Source organism: Ptychodera flava, chromosome 17 (genome assembly GCF_041260155.1).
Source record: "Ptychodera flava strain L36383 chromosome 17, AS_Pfla_20210202, whole genome shotgun sequence".
Taxonomy (NCBI): Eukaryota; Metazoa; Hemichordata; class Enteropneusta; family Ptychoderidae; genus Ptychodera; species Ptychodera flava.
The window spans coordinates 27,591,004-27,613,338 of NC_091944.1; the positions used below are offsets into that span (position 1 = coordinate 27,591,004).

The following is a 22,335-nucleotide window of genomic DNA, read 5'->3' on the forward strand; positions in this document are numbered from 1 at the left end:
TGGTGGATCTACACAACATACGTGTTCAAGTCACGTGCGTGACTAATTTTGTGAAGGGGGAGGTCACTTTAACGAGACTTCGTTACAATTAAACTGTTACGGCAATACAGCTCCTGAACCTATGTCCATGGTCAACATACTATACATCACAGGTGACTCCTGTTTGAAATACAGCAACGCCTATCATGACGTCATAAGGTCAAGCCTGTTGGATCAGGAAACTAGAGGCCATATGGCGTTACGTCTTTTGTATAGGTCTTTGTTTTGATGACCTCAGGTACGCAAGAGCATTTACCGAGGACGTACCGATTGAGACATTGAAAGTTACGGATGAGTTCAATCGGTTTAGCTGCCCAGATGCCACTGAGCCACTCCTGTTCATTACAAGCAAAGCACCAGGTTTTGGGATAAGTGCCCGTTGATACACGGTAAGGTTCAAGGTCTACCTTCGCGTCCAAAGTTCCGGTGTACTACAATGTGATATGGTTGATCTCTAATATGTTGATTTTCTTTGTTTGAGCCAACAAATATATGCTGGTGTGCGTATGTGTATAAACGTCAAAATGTACCCACCTGGTTAAGACAGAGCTTGAATATGAGATGGTTATGCATTCCCCGTAATTAAAAATCGGTCGTTTGTGTACTTTCAAATTCAGCAAATTCAATGTAGGGAGCATGACACTATCCACATTACTAATCTTGCATTCGGTAATTGTCCGATTATCGGGTAATTCTTTACGTACGATTAAGAGGTCGAAAATGTCCCTTCATGATACAAAATCCGGGCGAAGTCGTTGTTGGAACATAACTGCATATGCCTGTGTATATGCGTGGTGACCTATTGACACAATTGTTGTTCGAGTCGTTATTCCAGCATAAAATCACATGTCACTGACATGTAACTCACCTTTGTTATGTTCATTGGCGACATCGTCATGTAAACAGTGTACAATTACACCTGCGATCGAGCAATATGAAATTGAACTTTGGCGTTCACGTTTCATTCGTCGTTTGCCTTCCATTCATTTAATTCGTTCTGTTACTCTTGTCAACTTCTGTTATGTTGTTCGAGTGTGCCGGAAGTATAAGCTGTGTCCCAAGTCGCATTTTTGTTGGAAAATAAATGTATTACGTCGATTCGTTGATCGGTTTGGTTTTTTTATATCATTGTATGGACAAATACCGACACTTTTTTGGCAGTTTGGCTCGTCAATCCAAGAATGTGTGGCATGATTAGTCCAAAAACTGTAAAGGCAATAATAGTAAGTAGATGTTTTAGCACCTTTCATAACGGGAAATTAACATGCTTACTACCTTGTGTACTGAGGCTTATGTTGCTGACATACGAGATACAAAATAATTGTCCACAACAGAGACAACATATTACGTATTGACCAAATGTTCACCAGTATATGTTACCTTTGTTCTGATTTTCTTTCGAGTTTAAGGAAATAGATCTCTAATTCTCAAATCGTCAAAGCCAATACAATATCGAAGAAACGATCAATTTATTTAATAGTCAGTGGAGGGTGTAGAAAAAGATGCCGTCTGGCAACACTAGTACTGAGTCACATATATATTACGCACATGCAAAAACCAAAATCAGATATATAATAGCTGGCCAGGGGTATATCAGGAAAGTTGTGACAGCATTTTAAAGCCCGTATACTGAAAACGGCAATTTAATATTGGAATCGTTTAAAATCATCCTAAACGCCAATCGTATTGCGTTCAGACTACTGCATTCAACCTATCTTACCATGTTACATATAGGGTTTGTGTGAACTGACATTTTCTCCAACCAAACCACACATATTTGAATTAAAAATTAATAAGTTGCGCATGATGAGTTGTTACAAATTCAAACGATTTGGATCACATGACTGAAAATTACCGGAAGAAGTAAGGATCAAAGTTACATTAAGTAAAATACAATCACGTTAACGAGCCTACGTCTCAACAGGTTGTCTTGTGAGATTACCTTTGGCAGTTCTAGATCACGATCTCGCGCGGACGTATTTACAGTTTACGCTGATCTATCAACATGATTTCTGTGGCGGGGTTAAAATTCCTAGCAGCATTTATACTCAATATGGCATTTATGCCACATACAAGTGCGTAAGACAGTATATGGATTGGAAGCGCACTGAAGCCCAGGATGGGCGAATGAAGTTACTCATAGATTTTCAATGATGAAAATGCTACTTTGCTTTCAAAGTTAAAAAAGGTAGAAACCTTTTCTACGCTCATGACTTCTATTTAAAATCATAAAACATGACTTCCTTCGAATCTGCTGTCTTGTCTACAGCCCTGTCATCGTGCAAAGTCTTGTACTTGCAGAGTATAAGGAACTTTACGTTTCCTGTAAAGATATCGTTATAAATAAAATCGATAGAAACACAATCCTATTGATCAATTTAAACGTGTTGGAGTCATAAATTCAGAGTCTTTTCGATTATGACATATGACCTTAAATTTGCCCTTGACCTTTCAAGAATTAAATAAATATTAACAGTTGTTTTACATGTCAGAATCGGGTAACAAATAATACATGTTGAAAAACGTTGTCCAAATCTTAACCTGGAAATCTGACGAGTGACCCAGAACTGAGAAGAGAAACAATGCTTGTGTCAAGAAATCAGCCACCTCTACTCTGTTCAAGCGCCCTTATCAACAAGTAGTTCGTCCCACTTTCTTATCTTGACAGGACAGTAGGTACACTCTCCCAGCGAGAAGTTCACACCCGTGTCTCTATCTGTGTCTACAGTATGTATAATTGAACAGGGGTGAAAGGTGATGACCTTGAATAATTGCGCGATTTTCTGGCATGACGGATCTTACACAACAGCTCATGAACTCATGTGCATGGTCCTTTAATCAACATACCGTACATCACATGTGACTCCCATTTGAAATGCAGCAACTCTTATCTTGACGTTATAACGCCTGGATCTGGAAACTGGAGACCATTGTGTTATTTGTATTGGTTTGTTTACATGACCTCAGCGAGATACGTACAGTACCTAAGAGCATACCGCGAGCATTGTCAATAGAACATTGACATTTCCGTATGACCTCAATATAGGTTTAGCTGCCAAGATGCAACCGAACCACTCATGTACAATACAAACAAAGCACCAGGTTGAAGGATTAGCGCCCCCTAAAACACGGTAAGTTTCAAGTTTCACTTTCGCGTCCAAAGTCGCAACGTGATATGGTTGATCTAAATTAGTTTTCTGAGGTTGAACCAACAAATGTATATGCGAAAGGTATGGGTGAAAGGTGATGACCTTGAATAATTGCGCGATTTTCTGGCATGACGGATCTCTACACAACAGCTCATGAACTCATGTGCATGGTCCTTTAATCAACATATCCGACTGTTCAAAACGTCAAAGGTGTTCCGATTTCGTCATAACATAGTTTGAATATGCGATGATTACACATGACACATCTGTCATTATTAATTTTCGGTTGTTTGTGTCCTTTTGAATGCAGTAAAATTCAATGTTGGTAGCACGACACTAGCCACCATACTTTCACTCGGTAATTGTAACTATTGTTGTGTGGTTTTCTACTCACGATTACAGAGGTAGTAAACAAAACAAAGGTACCGGAATGAAACTTCCGTTGAGTGTGGGATTCAAAATGTCTATTAATTTTTAAGAAACAGGCAATAGATTGATGTTATCAAATTAAACTTTCAAAGGCAGGGCTCATGGCTAAGCATGACTCATCGGTGTCCTGATATGACATGACATCCGGGCGGTTTCGTTGGTTGAACTCAGCTGTTAATCTGGTTCCCTGACCCATTTCTACCGCTGGCTGCGCTGCCAACGAAAACAGGGGCAGGCCATGGGCTACTGTTTCAGTCAGAATTTTGACTGCATATTAATGAGCACAGCCACCTGAAAAGATCAGGTGATCAGCACATCTGTACAGTGGCAAGCTCGGAAATTAGATGACGAAACATCGAACGTTGAAGTTGTTTGCATGGCTTCATTTTTCATCATTTCAGTAGTGTACAATTAAGCCGGAGGTTGGTATTCGCATGACTAGACCCGACAGCCCCAGCTTTCCACGTTATCGAGAGTACTTTCATGCCATGCACGTACTTTTCCGCTTCAACAGTAGTCCATTGTAATGTCACGGCGGCATATTTAGCCAACAACAGTCATCGTGACATAATTATTTTTGCAGACTGAGAAGAAAATAGTACGGCAGTGAAACAAAGGGGTAACGCAAGTATTTAAAAATATATGCGTGTAAATTTCGGAAATAGCTTTTATTGCTGTTATCATCTCACTTATTTCAAGAGGGTAGTCTGAGTGAAAAATATTGCAATTCACATCAGAGCCCTCAAAGAATAAAAGTATATATATATATATATATATATATATATATATATATATATATATATATATATATATATAATATATATAGATAGATAGATATAGATAGATAGATAGATAGATAGATAGATAGATAGATAGATTGATTGATAGATAGATAGATAGATAGATAGATTGATTGATTGATAGATAGACAGATAGATAGATATGAACAAAAAATCCGAAAATACGAAAGTGAACATAAACTTATGAAACTTAACCCTATCGAGTGAATGACCTTCATTCTTAGCCTTAGCATGTAAAATCTGCGTAACTGCGTTTTGAACTTTTCTTACAGATGAACGACTATTTATTCCATTTCAAGAACGGCATAAAAATGATGTCTGCCCAGTTGCTGTCTTACAAGTTGGAACATACAGATCAGCAATGCTAGAACTTCAAATATTGAAATGATACATCTCAGAAACATAGGAAAACTTCTGTAAAAATCAGGTGCAAAACCATTTAGTATTTTAAATGTCTGAACTGCAACAAAATAATCAATTCGAAAATAGGTAACCAATGGCGACTTGAAAGAAAAGGGCGGGAAGAAACTGTGGCATTTATCCTCAATATAACCCTACCAGCTCTTTTTTCGAACTTTGTAAAGTCGTTGTAGATTTGTCTGCGAGGTATTACCCCATACAGTACAACAATAATCAAGTACAGCACAAATGTTGCACTTTACACTAATGAAAAAATATTGATTGGGGCCAAGGGTTGCAGTTTCCTGAGAAACCCAATCCGTATCGACCGTTCTCGTTACCCTTGTTATCAATATGAGCTTACTCCCAGCTTGTCACATTCTTACTGTTGGTACCACATTTTCACTTGTGCCATTTCCTTTAGACAAGTTGGAAGGTAGGATAAACATTTTCGACCTATATTCTCGTTTTCTAAGAAATATAAGCTAAAAGAATCTTCTAGTTTTGCCGAATTAAGCGATCGTGATATTCATGCTAGTATTTTGGGAAAAATTATTTCACCCACACAGGTTTTCAAAGAAAATGGAAGAAGCCAAAGGAGAACCTCCAGACGGTGGATGGGGATGGGTGATTGTCTTTGCGTCTTTCGTGGGATTCTTCATAAGTACAGGAAATGTACATTCCTTTTCGGTACTGTACGTTGCGTTTTTGGATGCGTTTGGAGAATCAAAGGCTGTCACAGGTAAGCTTAGGGTACAGAAAAGGGCTACACATTGATTCGATGTCTCTGTTATTGTGGCTATTTGAATATGTTTGTCGCCACATTACCCTCAAATGACGAAATAATGAAAATTTCCTTGAGCATTGATATTGCCTTTGAATCTCCCATCAGAGTATAGAAATAGAAATTTCAGCATCAACTGAAGATTTTCCAAGGCTGTTGAAATTCATGTAGACTTCATTACACGCATGTGATGGTGTCACCTTGCATAGGGGGATATCACCTCATCTATCAAGTTTCTATTGAACGTCATTTTGAACAGACACGGCTATTATACAGTCTACTTAGATATCAGATATCCTTTGGATTTTAAATTGCATTTTGTACATCAATATTTTGTCATTTTTTTTCCCCACCGGCAGCATGGATCGGTGGAATCTTTACCTTAGTATTAACATTTTCCACAAGTTATGGCGTGGCTTTGGCTAAAAGATTTGGACACAGAAAAACCGTAATGGCTGCAGGCGTTTTAGCATCGGTAGGAATCCTTACCAGTGGATTCACAACAAATGTATACCAACTGTACTTCACTTTTGGAGTTTTATCAGGTAAGATAGCTCATAAATCGGCATATCCCAAAGGTTATACAGCTTTTTTGTCCTTGTTCTGACAATACACCTCGTCGTCCGTGGACTGTATACCTCTGAAAGAATCTATTTTTGTACCAGATGCCAAATAATACGTAAAATACTGTTTTGAGAATATGTATTTAAATTTATGTCTATGACAAGAATGAAAGTTGTGAAAGGCTCATCATGACAAGTTGTTACCTTTTCTTGGAACACTGAAGGATTTTAAACCGATAAAAATGTGACTGCTTCAAGCATGTATGTTACATATATTGAAAATGAAGCGCCCCATAGTTGTCAATCGAAACTTATTCACTGCTAGGTTAACAGTCTCACTGAAAACTACTATTCCACTGACACGTGACTTGAGCGAATTCACTGATTGGTTTAAATGCGTCAAAGGGTAAAATCAACGAATCTGTCAGTAAATTCTGTCAACTTTGGTCTTACTACACCTCATTGCTCTGACACGTACGTTATCACTTCGCAGCAATTCATTGCCACAGGACACTGACCCTTCTACAAATATTCTTATTTACATACAGGAGTAGGGATGGGCTTAGCTTATGTGTCCTGTTTTGAAATCGTCAGCATATATTTCAAGAAGCGATTCCCCATCGCTATTGGACTGGCTATGGCGGGGTCTGGTGCTGGTCAGTTTGTCTTATCAATCGTGACTCAATTGATGGTAGATTGGTATGGCTGGAGAGGAATGCTACTAATAATGTCAGCTTTCACTTCGCATTTGTGCCTGGCAGGGGCTCTTATGAGACCTTTGAAAACGAGTCAGCCATCACAAATATACGAGTCATCTGATAAGATCGTTAAGACATCAGAGACAGAGAGTGGATGCGTAAACACAATTCATGGCATTGAAGACAAAGACTTAAAACTTATTGGTGACGAATCTGCAGAATCAGCTTTTATGATTAAAGTGGAGAGTAAAACTGTACCTCAGAAACCGAGCAGGACACGTTCGCGACGTTTGAAGTCGTATTTATTAACCATATACGACTTCACATTGTTTAAGGAGCCTGTGTACATAATATTGTGCATCATTAGCCTTGGACAAGTCTTTGGAACCATTTCAACTACAGTGCATCTAGTAAGTATTAAACGGATAAACGGGTATAACTGTATGATTAATAGTCGCGCCAGCTGCTAACTGACTACGCACGCGCAGGTTCAATACACTTTGCGAGTAACCGGATATGGACACCGCCATGATTTTTGAGAGCTTGCATAGAAACAAATATAAACCATACAATGTATTATTTGTAAACTCGCCACTAACAAAATATATCGCTGCGATAAACCCGTAAGCATTATTCTCTACCTCGTCACTGATGCAAGATATCGTTATAAATACGCCATAAATAGAAAAAGAGTACAGTAGTGCATATGCACAAGGACACACGCTTAGAATGCTGGGACTAAACTTGCAGACGACTGCATTTACATACACAAGAACACCTTCTGTGTCATTAACAAGATGCAAAAATTGCAAGTTTTTAGACCGAAAGGTTTTCAGTTTGCGATTGGAAGTTGAGCAGTACAGTTGCTATTGCAACGACAATGATGGCACAATATGACCCTCGTTTTAACACATTGGGTTGTTACTTGTATCATGGTAAACGCAAAATGTTGTGTAGACAAATTGACATCTATGTCCAACTTTTTGTCAAATTAACAGAAAATCTATTCCTGCCAATACCTGACAAAGCGACTGCGTATGTGAACTGTGCGCACCACTGTGTGACCAAATAAACTGGATGTTTAAATTTATAGTCGACACAATATATAGCACGTAACAATAAATTCTATTTAATTCTTACTTATTACTTATCATGAATCAATGTTATTGTTGACCATGTAAACATCCACTGTGAATCTTCAGACGGAAATAAGGGAGCAGTCATTATTTACGGCCTGGGGGTCGGATAAATTGCTTTAGAAACTCCAAATTTTCGAGTAACCCCTGCCAACCATGACGTGTTTGAGTAACCCCCTCTCTGCTACAGAAATTTTGAGTGACCCCCTCAAAAATAATGGAAAAGTTAAATATCTATACAGTAAAATGGGTGGTGCTGCGACGGGCCCTGTACAGACCCTGATTAAACCCTGTGATACAGGTCTGTGTTGGAAAGAGGTTCCATTGCTGTGACAGGGGCTGATGTACAGGTCTGTATCCAGTGCTCTCATGGCATGGCTGCATACAGTGCTATGGACAAAGTGATGTGACAGGACCTTACATTTCTGCCTGTCCCAGCACTGTATATACAGGACTGTACACTGTACGTGATGTGAATACAACGTTTTAACGTTCACAAGAGTGAGATACATTTTATATCAAAATCATTTATCTATATAATGCATTTTATGCATTTCATTAATTTATTGCATCAAAACGTTGTTTCTACTATACTATGTTTATCAAGAGATCGCCAGTACTTGTTTGTACGTGCAATAGCGCATATTTGGTGCACTGCTGAAAATCTACAAGATCGCATTATGTCGCCGACGGTACAAAATGGGATCCATCACCGACCGATAACAATATCGCACTTTTCTGCAGGTAAGACGTGCTCGTGACTTTGGTATATCAGACAATATAGGCGCATATATACCGGCCGTCATGGGATTAGCACAGTTAGTTGGACGACCATCGTTCGGCGCTCTCGGTAGTATAAGATCTTTGAATCCCAGCATACCGTATGCTGTCGCCATGTTTGTATGTGCCAGCTCTCTAATTATCAGTACTTACACCAGAACCTTCACGGGTAAGTATTGTTAGAGTCACTTTCCTTCTATAAATGCAATCAGAATCGATGAATGGAAAACTTTCCCAACTCAATTGTTTGAACGAAAACATATAGATTAAAAAACAGGATGTGTGTAAATTAAACTGGATGTCCAATGTGATGTGCATTGCATCTCTTTATCAAAAACCATAGGAAATCTTTTTTTAGCATATGAACCGATTTTTTTAACATTAAAGCGATATCGAAGGACTCAAGTATCTAAGCAACGGTTGCTAAGGAAAATTTGTGAAATTCACGAAAACATGAGTTTTTGTGCATTTATTGACCCGAAGATGCAAAACAATGGCGCCAAACGAAGCAAACGCATGGTTGCCAGTCATGGAACGCGTGACCTCATAGATATGAAGATCAGCACAGCATGGTTTTGAAAAGATTCAGCTGCCTCAAAATCCCCTAAAATTTTACATAGTGATACTTGAAATACGTCTTCCCGGGTATGGATTTGGTGAGCCGCGAAAAAAAAATTATGTTATGAAATGGCAAATGTCTACTTTTTCGTACAATTTTTAATCGTATTCTTGCCATAGCTCAAAAATTATTGAGAATTTTCTAAAACGCATGGTCAACTTTATGTATCTTATTTATCTAGGCGGTGTTTACAATTCTGGCGAAATTTATTTCAACAGATGTAAAATTGACCAGCTTCAAAGCTTTTGAACATTTACACGACAGCATAAGGCGATAGTGTCTAGAAAACTATGTAAACGGTAACGGTTTTTACATGCAATAGCGCATATTTGGTGCACTGCCAGCCTTGGCAATCGCGCCCGCGATGAATCCTTCGGTAACACCTATAGGCTCTACCCCGGAACTAAAAAACCGTGATGTGTTCTACAGACTCGGTACGCTCAAGACATCAGGTGATGACGGTACAAATAAATCATGTGTACGATCGTGTATGGAAATGTGTCTACGTTTGTGTCATATTCCATTCGAATTCCGGGTTTAACCTTTTGAGATTGGTCTTTCATATTCACCCGACTCGTACATTATCTGTTCCTCTTCATTCTTTCTTTCATTTTTGGTATACAATATGTTCATATTCATTGGCCATTTCGTAATTTCAAGTCTTGCATATTATATAGTACTCTAATTACTTATGAATATTCGTCCTTAAGGGAAATGCAACTTTCCATGGCGTCACATAAACTGTAACATCAAATAGTGATGTATGAAACGTTGTTCCAAATGCAGCTCAAATAGTGTTACTCTCCATCTATGGTATATGTACTGGAGGATTCGCCGTGTACAAAACAGTTGTACTGAAGCATTTCCTTGGAAACGAGAGGATAGGTCAAGCACTGTCTATCCAACTACATGTTCAAGGAATGGCCTCACTTTTCATTGGGCCATTGGGAGGTAAACTTTAAGATTACATTATATCTATAACTGTAATTGATGAAGTTTTATTCGTTAAAAAGAAGGCCTTCTCGAAATAGGGTAAAAACCGAAATTTAAAAATCATAGATACTTTTTAAAAATCCGAAAAAAATAGGTAAAATGGTTTAAAATAGGATAGCTGGCGGTTCAAAGCACAAATCGCTTCATTTGGACAAAATACCTTCTTGGCGGGGAGAAGGACAATTAAAGTGTATTTTACAGACATACCGCGAAAAAAGTGAAAAATTACAACCGATGGAGCTTCAGAGTTAAGTTGCACAACGAAACCACAAGTATAGTAAACATTACCGCCTTTGTTTTCAATATCTACTTTAAATACCTCGTTTAATTCAACCGTAGGTACAAGCATTTTGAAAAGACAAAAATAATATAGCACTTGTTTGCCTGCCATCATGTATACATACCGGGCCGTCGTACAGACAGACAGACAGACAGACAGACAGACAGACAGACATAAGCATGTATAATAGGCGGACATTGTTACACAATTACATACACGTATTCATACATAGATTCATGGTTTTGCTATTAGCTTATAGGTGATCTAATATGATTTGTTTACTCGTACAATCTACCGTTTCTTTTCCCCATAGGATGGATGCGTGATTCTTCAGGTGTTTACGATGGCTTTTATTGGCTATCAGGTGTATGGCTGTTGCTGGCGTCTGTATTAGCTGTGTCATTGCCAGTGGTGAAAAGAAGTAGCACACATTGGTGCCATAAGGGAAACACCGAAGCACAAAACAATGTGACTTCCTCAATAAGTGAAAAACTAATCATACAATATACAACATCTGTATAGCAAAATGAGTTGCCTCTATTACCTTGATGAATCTTGATTAAAAAGCTACACTGTCTCTACGGTATTTTGCCGAACCACATAACTAAAGATTCGAAAATAGTAAAAAGTCTATATAATGGTGACAACACAACTATGAGACATATTAACATGGGTGCCTATATAAAGAGACCTTATCTTTCATTGCATAAATCCACAAGAGATGCTGACAGGCACTTCATAAAGTTAGAAACAACATGGTCGCGGAAGAGGTACCCCTCGCGCAACGTGTTTAACAGCTTACGCTGACCTATCGATATGATTTCTATGACAGGAAATTTCAAGAAGCATTTACACTTACCATGGCGTTTATGCCACATATAAATGTGTATGATAGTACATGAGTTGGAAGCCCATTGAAATGTGCGAGGCCCAGGATGACCGAATGAATTTACTTAATTTTCAATGATGAAAATGTTATTTTGATATCAAAGCTCAAAAAGGTAAAAACCTTGTTGACGTTTATGACTTACATTTTAAATCAAACATGACTTCGTTTGAATCTCTTGTCTTGTCTGCTTCCTACTGTTTGGCTAGAATGCAGCCCTGTCAACGTGCAAAGTCTTGTACTTGCTGGGTATAAGGAGCTAGACGTTTCCTTTAAATATGTCCATATAAATTAAATCGATAGAAACACAGTCCTATTAATTAATTATCAACGTGTTTGCTTGATGTATTCAGAGTCTTTTCAATTATGACATATGACCTAAAATTTGCCCTTGACCTCGCAAGAATTAAATAAATGTTGACAGTTGTTTTACCTGTCAGAATCGGGTTACAAAAATAGATGTTGAAAAACAATGTCCATATCTTAACGTGGAAATCTGACGAGTGACCCCGGACTGAGAAGAGAAACAACGCCTGTGTCAAGGAATCAGCTTTCACTACTCTGTTCAAGCGCCCTCATCAACAAGTAGTACGAATTCGTCCCACTTTCTTCTCTCGACAGGAAAGTACGTAGACTCTCCCAGCGAGAGGTTCACACCCGTGTCTCTATCTGTGTCTAACATATCTACCCTTCTCTTCACTGTACTATTGAACCCTGAGGAAAAGTGAATGCCATGGATAAGTGCGCGATTTTCTGACATGGCGGATCTCACACAACATACATGTCCATGATTTGAAAGTTAGGCCCCAGGCGTGACGGCTTTGATTCTTCGTCACAATAACCCTGACGGCCATACAGTTCCTGAACTCATGTTAATGTTCCTTCAATCAACCTACCGTGCATCACACATGACTCCTGTTTGAAATGCAGCAACTCTTCATGACGTCATGAGGCCAAGTCTGTTGGATCTGGAAACTTGAGGCCATTACGTCGTTTGTATAGGTCTTTGTTCAGATGACCTCAGCGAGGTACGTTAGAGCATTTACCGCGAACATACCTATTGAAACATTGAAATTTACGAATGACCTCCATAAGTGTGGCTGCCCAGAGGCTACTGAATCATTCCTGCACATTACAAACAAAGCATCAGGTGTTGGGATGAGCACGTTGAAAAATGATAAGGTTTAAAGTCCACGCTCGCGTCCAAAGTTTCAGTATACTGCAACTTTTTGAGGTTGACCTAATTATGTTGAAAGATTTCTGTTGTTGAAATTAAAAAAAAATTATGCGAGTGTGTATAAACGTCAATAGTGTTCTCATTTGGTTATGACAGAGTTTGAATAGGAGATGATTACACATTCCCCATTTTCGATTTTCGGTTGTTTGTCTACTTTTAAATACAGCAAAATTCAAAGTGGGAAGCACGACACTATACACAATACTTGCACTCGGTAATCACAATTATTTGTTGGTTTTCTCTGTACGATTACGGAGGTAGAAAACAAGATAAAGGTACTCGATGACACTTCCGTCAGGTGTGGGATTCAAAACGTCTATTGAATTTGAAGAAACAGATAATAGATTGACGTTACCAAATAATACTTTCGAGGGCAGAACTCGCAGCTGAGCACGACTCAGCAGTGTCCTGATATGACATTACATCCGGGCGGTTTCGTTGGTTAAACAGCTGCATATGTGAATATGTGGTGACGGTTGTTGTCCGAGTACTTACTGCAGTGTAGAATTTCACGATACTGACATTTAACCTTGGTCATACAACTTGAATGTGCACTTGCGACACCATCAAGTGAACAGTATATTACGTAGAATTAGAAGTATTCGCACAATCAAGCAATAGGAAACTGAACTTCGGAAGGTGCGAATGTGGAGGTTGGTATTCACATGACTAGACCCGACAACCTGAACTTTCCACAAACGAGAGTGCTTTCATGTTTGAACATACTTTTTAGCTTCAACAGTGGTCCACTACTATATCACGGCTGCACATTTTGCTCTCAAAGTCGTCGTGACATCATCATTTTGTTGACTGCGACACAGAATCCGAAATACAAGAATAACTTATAACACCGTATCAAGTGAAAAGCCTTCATTCTTAACCTTAGCATGAAGAAAACTACGTAACTACGCTTTGAACTGTGACAAACTTTCGATTTTTCTTACAAATGAACGAATATCTATTCCAAATGATTGAAGCACGGCATAAAAATGATCTCTGTCGAGTTGTGGTCTTAAAAGTTTCAACATATATCAGCATTGCTAAAGCTTCGAGCAATGAAATGATACATCTCGGTATTATAAGAATACCGCTGTAAATTGTCGGATGCAAGTTCATTCAGTGTTATAATTGTCTTAACTACAATAAAATAATACGGACATCGCTTGGTAGCCAATGGAGACTTGAAAGTAGATGGCGGGAAGAAATCGGTAACATATACTCCCAATATAATCCACCAGCTTGTTTTGAAGTTTGTAATATCATGCAGATTTGTCTTGGAGGTATTACCCCATACAGTACCATAATAATTAAGTACAAGAAGAAAAGTAATTATACACTAACAAAAGAATATTTGATTTTAGTCGCAGTTCCCTGAGAATACCAATCCGCACCGACAGTTTCTTACGCAAATTACCAATATGAGCTTGTCGCATTCTTACTGTTGGCACAACAATCTCACTTGTGCCATTTCCTTTGGACACGGTGGAAAGTAGGATATGCATTTTCGACCTACGTACCTCTTTTCGACGAGGTGTAAGCTAAAAGAAACCTTCATTTTTTCAACTTTTACCAAAATCAAGCGATCATGATATTCATGCTACTATTTTAGGGAAAAAAATATTTCACCCACACAGGTTTTCAAAGAAAATGGAGAGGCCAAAGGAGAACCTCCAGACGGAGGATGCGGATTGGTGATCGGTTTACGGCGTTTGTTGGATTCTTCGTAAGTACAGGAAATGTGCATTCCTGTTCGGTCCTGTATGTTGCGTTATTCTACGCGTGTGGAGTGTCAAAGGCTGTAACAGGTAAGCCTAGGACACAGAAAAAGGGCTAAACATTGATTTGATGTCTCTGTTATTCTGACTGTGTGAATATCTTTGTTTCCACAGTGCCCTCAAATGACGAAAAATGATAATTTCCTTTAGTATTGATATAACTTTTCTATCTGCCATCAATGTATAAAAATAGAAATTTATACATCAACTGAACATATTCCAAGGCTGTTGAAATTCCGGTAGACTTCATTACCCGCATGTTATGGGGTCGCCTTGCAAAGAGGGATATCACCTCATCTATCAAGTTTCTGTTGAATTGTGTAGGAAAACGAGCAATGTAGAGTTATAAGTCTGTGAAAATCTGGAAATGTACATGAATGACAGGAGAGACTAAAAATTACAATGGTTGAATTGTATAGAAAAACGAGCAATGTGGAGTTACAAGTATCTGAAAATCTGTAAATGTACATAAATGAAAGGAGAGAGACTAACCTCGAGGTTGTGAGTACGGTCAAAACTGTCTGGACCTACGCCGAGAGCTGGAAATTGGCGCGCTGAAGTCCAGGGGGTCCCTTTAAATACTCAATAGCTGGTATGCCGGGGCGCTGTTAAATGCTATGTAAATTTTGGGCGAATGTTTAGGCCAGCTGGAGACAGTGTGTCAAGTTTTTTGATCCATATTGTATTTCTAAATGTTTGCGTAGTTTGTCATCCTGTTTATTGACTTGGATGATGCCAATTATTGAAACATCACTGATACTGTGTTGATCAGAATTAAAATGTATGGCGACCGGGGTATCTTTTTTATGACGCACTGAGGAGAGGTGGTTATTGAAACGAAGTCTGAGAGATGTTTTAGTTTCCCCGACATATTGTTTATGGCAGCGTTGGCATGTGAGGAGGTATACGACGTTTTTGCTGTTGCAGCTGATGGCATTTCTGATTGTGTATGTTTTCTTGTTGACTGTGCTTTGGAACTGTGATGTATTAAGGGTATATTTGCAAATGTTGCAACCCCTCGTAGATTGACATTTGGTGAAACTGGGGCTGGATTCACCGGCGTTGTTAATATTCGAGCGGACAAGGAGGTCTTTGAGGTTCACATTGCGTCGATATGATATAATTGGCATGTTAGGGATGGCTTCTTTACATCTTGATGACTTAGTGTTGGGAGGTTCGAGGACATGATGAATTTCAAATGTATGTATGTATGTATGTATGTATGCATGCATGTATGTATGTATGTATGTATGTATGTATGTATGTATGTATGTATGTATGTATGTATGTATGTATGTATGTACGTACGTACGTACGTATGTATGTATGTATGTATGTATGTATGTATTTCCCCAGGCCGGCTCTCCTTCAGTACAAAAACAAACAGGGAGACTGTCGAATCCCACTAGTCTCGACAAATAATCCCCGTCACCCTAACTTGAAATTCATATGAAAGTCTGTCTGACTGTCTGTCTGTCTGTCTGTCTGTCTGTCTGTCTGTCTGTCTGTCTGTCTGTCTGTATGTATGTATGTATGTATGTATGTATGTATGTATGTATGTATGTATGTATGTATGTATGTATGTATGTATGTATGTATGTAAGTATGTATGTATGTATGTATGGATGGATGGATGGATGGATGGATGGATGGATGGATGGATGGATGGATGGATGGATGTATGTATGTATGTATGTATGTATGTATGTATGTATGTATGTATGTATGTATGTATGTATGTATGTATGGATGGATGGATGGATGGATGGATGGATGGATGGATGTTTGTATGTATGTATGTATGTATGTACGTATGTATGTATGTATGTATGTATGTATGTATGTATGTATGTATGTATGTATGTATGTATGTCTGTCTGTCTGTATGTGTGTATGTATGTATGTATGTATGTATGTATGTATGTATGTATGTATGTATGTATGTATGTATGTATGTATGCATGTATGTATCTATGTATGTATGTATGTATGTATTTATGTATATACGTACGTACGTATGTATAATAAATGCGTAATTAAAGTCGGAAAAAAATCCGGTATGCCTGGGTATTGTCGTGACGGCTGTCTGATTTTACCTTGAGATTTATATTTGAAACTTACTACTATTCTATACGTATGAACCATTTGAAGCATGGATATCAGGGATATTTGATGTCGCCTTCGTAATATCGACAAGTTATGGAGTGGCCTTTTCAAAAAGATTTGGACATAGAAAAACTGTTATGGCTGCTGGTGTTTTAACATCACTAGGGATCCTTACAAGTGGATTCACAACACATGTATACCAGTTGTACTTCACTTACGGAGTCTTAACAGGTAACATTGTATATTTATGTCTCCAAAAAGGGTACTTATGGTGTTTTCTGGAATAGTTTTGCACTTTTTTATCTTGCCTTGCCTGAACATATCGGATTCAGTTACGAGTCATTTCCTGTTAAAAATGGAAATACAATACCATTGGTCAATTTTAATTCGATTTTATTTTATAGCGGAAGTTGCGATTTCCTGTCGTGAAGAAAGTAAATATCCCTCGCCCGCGAGATATATGTGTGAATGTAGTGGACAGCTGTAAAGCAATGGTACCATTCTCGTTGTCGCTCCCAATTCAAAACAAAACGTTTTATTTATCTGTTAATATTATATTTCCTTGTTAAATTAACAAAAATGGCACCATTAAAGCGAAAAATATGAATTTAACGCGTCAGTTTACGGACACATTAACATTGTTTACTTATTACAGTTACTTACTATAGCAAGATGTTGTAGATTTAGTAAGACAAAAAGAAAAGATTACAATTCAAAGAAAAACGATATCACACTCTGTCCTCTTACCTGTCAAGGAGGGAAGTAAATGCTACAGCATAATTACATTTGATGGAGTACAGAGTGCCGTTTCTTCGTTCGATCTGCTCATTAACATAAACAACTTGTTCACACCTTAATTTTTCATATATCTTGAATTATCAGTATGCCCACTTTATCAATTTGTAACAATAAACTATATAAGGCACATTGTCTTCACGTTGGCAAATACTTTGAACCTAAATAATGCAGATCCTGAAGTTATCATGTGTTTTGGCTTTATTTCGACCCTTACATGATTGCACGGCCCTTATAGTACACGTGCATAAGAACGTTCAGTTATCCAAAGCCCTTGTATAAGAAAGTAATGGAAGCCTCGAAACACAGAATATATGCAGCATACTTACGGTCACTGGTTATAAGATGACATTCACTTGTCGTCTTCGTATAGATCAGCAAAATACCTTTGAAAAAGAATAGATATGTGCATTTAATGCTGCCATAAACATGAAATCCCACAACACTTATGTAGGGCCACTTCACGAATGTGCAAGATCATTATAGGGAAGAAACAACTTCGTCCTTGTACTAAATAGAATGGATGAAACACTCACGCTTGTATAAAAATTATTCAAATTTTGAGTTAAACGGTTGAAGATTTGCCTCACCGATTTTCAAGACTATACATTTCCTAGAGCAGTGGCACAATTAGGCTATAGGGTGGCGTATTACATTACACGCATAGTCAGTAATTTTCCTAGATCCCTTTGTCAGGACACTACTTCCTGTCTTGCCGTACTACACATGGCCATCCACCTCTCGAATTAATTTCATTACGTCTGTATAGCTATAATTGTCATACCTTCTCTCCTGTGATTGCTACATTCTACCAATTTAGTTACACAAAACTATGGTTTTTAAATTGTTATTAGAAAATCAATGACTGTCTACAGCTCTCTTTTTACACTCTAGGAGCAGGAATGGGTCTAGCTTATGTGACTTGTATTGGAATCGTTAGCATATATTTCAAGAAGCGATTCCCCATTGCTATTGGACTGGCCATGGCGGGATCGGGTGCAGGTCAGTTTGTTTTATCAATCGTGACTCAGTTAATGGTGGATCAATATGGCTGGAGGGGAATGCTTCTACTTATGTCAGCGTTCACTTTACACCTGTGTGTGGCAGGAGCCCTCATGCGACCCCTGGGAGCAAACAAGCCAAAGCACAGATCACCTGACACGGGTTTACAAAGGTCACAGAAGGACGAGAGTTGCAACAAGAAGATTTTCATCACTGAAGAAAATGACTCAAAGGATGAAGATTCTACGGAATCATATGAGATGATAAGAGAGACGAGCAAGACCGTGCTTCAAAAACCAAAAACAACATTTGCTCGGTGTTTTAAACCGTATTTTTTATCAATATACGACATCTCTTTGTTTCGAGAACCCGTTTTCATAACTTTTTGCATTATTGGCATTGGACAAGTCTTTGGAACCAATTCAACTGCAGTGCATCTTGTAAGTAGTAGCTACACAAACAAATTTGCTATTGTTTCATGCTGCGAAACTTTTCTTAAACTGCAGTTTCCTACGGTTACTTATACCCTCACAAAACTATAGATTAATAATTACAGAGACAAATCGTCCGAATATTGTAAATAAATTGTTTTGTCATATTATTTCTTGCAATTTTGGACTTGCTTTAAGGTAAGACGTGCCCGTGATTTTGGCATACCAGACAGTTTTGGCGCATACATACCGGCCTTCATGGGATTGGCAGAGGTAATTGGGCGACCTTGTTTCGGCGCTACAGGTCAGATACGATGTCTTGATCCGTCCATAACTTATGCAGTCGCCATGCTTGTCTGTGGGGTTTCACTAATTATCAGTATTTACGCGATATCCTTTACATGTAAGTATTCGTAGGCCCGTGCACGCTAACTAAAATATCAGTATCATGATCTTTCGGATTACTGGCCGAACTGCTTTGCCGATAGAATATAGCAGCGGTAACGACATGTTGTTCAATATAAATGAATAGAAAGGGGAAAAAGAGTGACAAACTATTTATTGCTTGTCAAGTAAAAGAATATTGCAAATGTAGTGTCATTGTTCCGCTATTTTGTCAACATAGGCCTAGACGTATGTAAATTACGAATGAAGAGACACATTCCCTCCGTACGTATTCTCCGTGATTTCTATTGAACCGTCATAAGACATCATTAAATAGCCTTGTTACCTTCTATTCGAATTACCAACAAAGGACAACTTCACTGAGATTGCAAATTCCTTTCCATTTCCTCTCTTCTTATCGAGTTTCCCCAAAAAGGTTGCTACTTCAAATGTAGCAAGAAAGGAACGACAGCACAGCTTTGACTTTATACCTTGCATTGCTTACATGTTTTTTTTGTTATTTTTCTTATCTTCGTAACGTAGCTCAGGTCATCTTGCTTGCCGTTTACGGTATATGTAATGGAGGATACTCTGTGTTCAGGCCAATTGTGATAAAGCACTTCCTTGGAGACGAGAGAGTAGGGCAAGCGATGTGTTTACTCGTCCATTTTCTTGGAATACTTTCTCTCTTCATCGGGCCGTTGGGAGGTAAAGTTTGCAGACGAGTGGCACGATAATTTAAACGATGAAGCATGCTATGAATGACGCCATGCATGCTTAGCGTTTATTTTTAAATTATAAACACATTTGACGACTGCTTTAAGTCTTCCTTGCTTTAGCAACTGATGCATTATCCCAGAGATGATGCAGCTATTTAATAATATTAATCTAGGTTAACCGACTGTTAAGCATTTGACTTAAGTTTGTTGTAATGGCTCAAGTTATCATCTAGTTCCCAGTCAACCGATGCCTCATGTAAATCAGTTTCTCTATACCAATTTTAAAGTATTTTCTTAAGGAATTATGCGCCTCGACAGTGAAAGACTTGCACTTTCGCTCAAACTTTCCAAAATGAAACTTTCGACCATTCTCTTAGGAAATCCAAAATCAAAATTAGTTTGGAACCAGAGAAACTCGTCAAATTTAACGATATTTGAAATTCAAAAGGGCCTGTTATCCTTGTGTCAAGTTAGTGGCTCCAGTACATCATCGCATTGTATACAAACTTCTGCTGATTACTTACACAGCCTTGAATTGACAAGCTCCAAAGTATCTCAGGAATTTAATAACACCTTGAGCCTCATCACTAGTTCTTCGGTCATCTAATAAATGTCTTCTGCAAAACCTAGATGGAATTTGACGACCTATGGTCGCCGTTCCTTCCCTTCGGCAGCTCCTGTCCTTTTGAACTATTTACCCCTGGACATAAAAACCTCTCCTAATGTCAACATTTTCAAAAGACGCTTAAAAACCTATATATTCCAGAGAGCATTTGCATTATAACTCTAAGCGCCACTGAGCACTGTTTAACTTTGGATATTTGGCGTTATATAAATTTGTTAGATAGATAGATAGATAGATAGATAGATAGATAGATAGATAGATAGATAGATAGATAGATAGATAGATAGATAGATAGATGAGGAAAATAAAATTCCGTATTTTGGCAAACTAAGACGGCGATAACTAGATTTATCCAATGAGCTTCGAAATAAGCCCCTACAAGCAGTAAACGAGTAAACGAAAAGCACATTGTAAAAGTCTGAGAGTGCGAATAATATGCCAGACCATAAACACGAAGTGCCTTCTCACAAGCATCCTGATCATGTGATTATGACGGCTCTAAATAGAGAACCTGCTGAAAGAGTTTTCCTGAGAAACCAAAATATTATCATCATATTAAAATTTCCGTTCTAATGCAATTTGTTGTAGATATTCTTGTATTACAGAAAATACGTGAAGGGACCGGTCTTTCTTTAAGAATGACGTGTTAGCCTTCCTCCAGAACATGTAATCTTTTTGCAAATAATTGTATACCGGGATGTTAATGTCAATTAGAACAATACATATAATTTCTTGACTTATACATGCCATACATTAACACTTTTTTCTCCCTGTAGGTTGGATGCGCGATTCTTCAGATATATACGATGGGTTTTATTGGTTGTCAGGATCATTGTTGTTGCTCTGATCCGTGTTAGCAGCTTTCCTTCCCATCAACTAAAGAAACTTGGCAAACTTGGATGTCGCCAGGAAAAGGCGAAAGCGGAAGACAATGACATAGGATCGAAACCCGAATCAACGAACCTAACATTCAATACTCCATAAACTCTATACAGAATGCACGTAAACAGCCGAGTAATATCGATACATGGAACAATAGCGTCACAGGGAAATATTATGGTTTCATTGCCAGACATAAGGGGAATAACGCAAAAAACTACGCGATTAAAAAGACAGGAATTTTAGTTACATCGAATTTAAGAGATAAAGGGATTTTACTACCCTCGGACATTTAGTTCCCGCACATTTGCCACATAACAATTAACCCCCCCCCCCCCGGCTATTTACCACCGGACACTTACCACTCTGACTCTTTCTTGAAAATTAAGTTTACAGGACGTATGATTATCTTTATTTTCAAACAATTCAATATTTGTTTTGCCATAGCATAGACACTGTCTGTGATATTCCAAGTACATGGTAAGATTATTTGACACTCCCTTGAGACATTTAATATTGATAATCATTAGCAATGGTCTTTATGTGCTCATTAACTACTTTGTATTCTTTTGTTACAGTATGTGGGCGCTTGTCCCGCTCTAATTTGTGCTATGGTGATATACGTAGTCGAATGCTCCTTTCTAATAAAATCTATGGATTTCCATATTAATGGTTAACTGACCCGATAGCACGAGAAAAACCGTTGTGCCATTCTTCAAAGGCATTGCTGGGCATTCTGTGCTTGGAGTTTCATTGCAGCTCTGCATTTTAGAATCTCAATATTTTCTAGGTCTGCCGGGTGACAGTGTTCGTTGACACATTCCCAT

The 22,335-nt window shown here is 38.3% G+C and overlaps 2 protein-coding genes and 1 long non-coding RNA gene across 6 annotated transcripts in view; all 3 read left to right on the forward strand.

Annotated features, from left to right (window-relative positions):
* Positions 1-206: 206 nt before the first annotated feature.
* LOC139115942 (monocarboxylate transporter 3-like) lies at positions 207-12,009 on the forward strand. 4 transcript variants are annotated; one of them, XM_070678394.1, is made up of 9 exons: positions 2,323-3,174; positions 4,019-4,236; positions 4,690-4,844; positions 5,386-5,558; positions 5,960-6,145; positions 6,712-7,271; positions 8,742-8,946; positions 10,183-10,347; positions 10,983-12,009. In XM_070678394.1, the coding sequence occupies exons 4-9, from the start codon at positions 5,399-5,401 to the stop codon at positions 11,189-11,191; spliced, it is 1,485 nt and encodes a 494-aa protein (XP_070534495.1). In that variant the 5' UTR covers positions 2,323-3,174; positions 4,019-4,236; positions 4,690-4,844; positions 5,386-5,398; the 3' UTR covers positions 11,192-12,009. The 4 variants fall into 4 exon arrangements, with proteins under 4 accessions (XP_070534496.1, XP_070534495.1, XP_070534494.1 ...); XM_070678395.1 differs by lacking the exons at positions 2,323-3,174; positions 4,019-4,236 and adding an exon at positions 207-428; XM_070678393.1 differs by lacking the exon at positions 4,019-4,236 and having other exon boundaries at positions 2,323-3,170.
* A 115-nt stretch (positions 12,010-12,124) lies between these two features.
* LOC139115940 (monocarboxylate transporter 13-like) overlaps positions 12,125-22,335 on the forward strand; it is a 40,295-nt gene continuing 30,084 nt past the window's right edge. Inside the window, exon 1 of the mRNA XM_070678380.1 lies at positions 12,125-12,583. Coding sequence (XP_070534481.1) covers positions 12,570-12,583 — 14 coding nt within the window. The 5' untranslated portion in view covers positions 12,125-12,569. The remainder of the gene's footprint in view (positions 12,584-22,335) is intronic.
* LOC139116517 (uncharacterized) lies at positions 18,332-19,989 on the forward strand. Its single transcript, XR_011548323.1, has 3 exons — positions 18,332-18,910; positions 19,100-19,304; positions 19,829-19,989. It is a non-coding gene; the product is annotated as an uncharacterized lncRNA (long non-coding RNA).

What these genes read in the sequence shown, in the direction of transcription:
- LOC139115942 (XM_070678395.1), top strand. Translation starts at nt 5,399, where the DNA reads ATGGAAGAAGCCAAAGGAGAACCTCCAGACGGTGGATGGGGATGGGTG. An exon ending in CACTTTTGGAGTTTTATCAG is followed by an intron (nt 6,146 to 6,711) that starts GTAAGATAGCTC and finishes ATTTACATACAG; the next exon opens with GAGTAGGGATGGGCTTAGCT. An exon ending in TTTCATTGGGCCATTGGGAG is followed by an intron (nt 10,348 to 10,982) that starts GTAAACTTTAAG and finishes TTTTCCCCATAG; the next exon opens with GATGGATGCGTGATTCTTCA.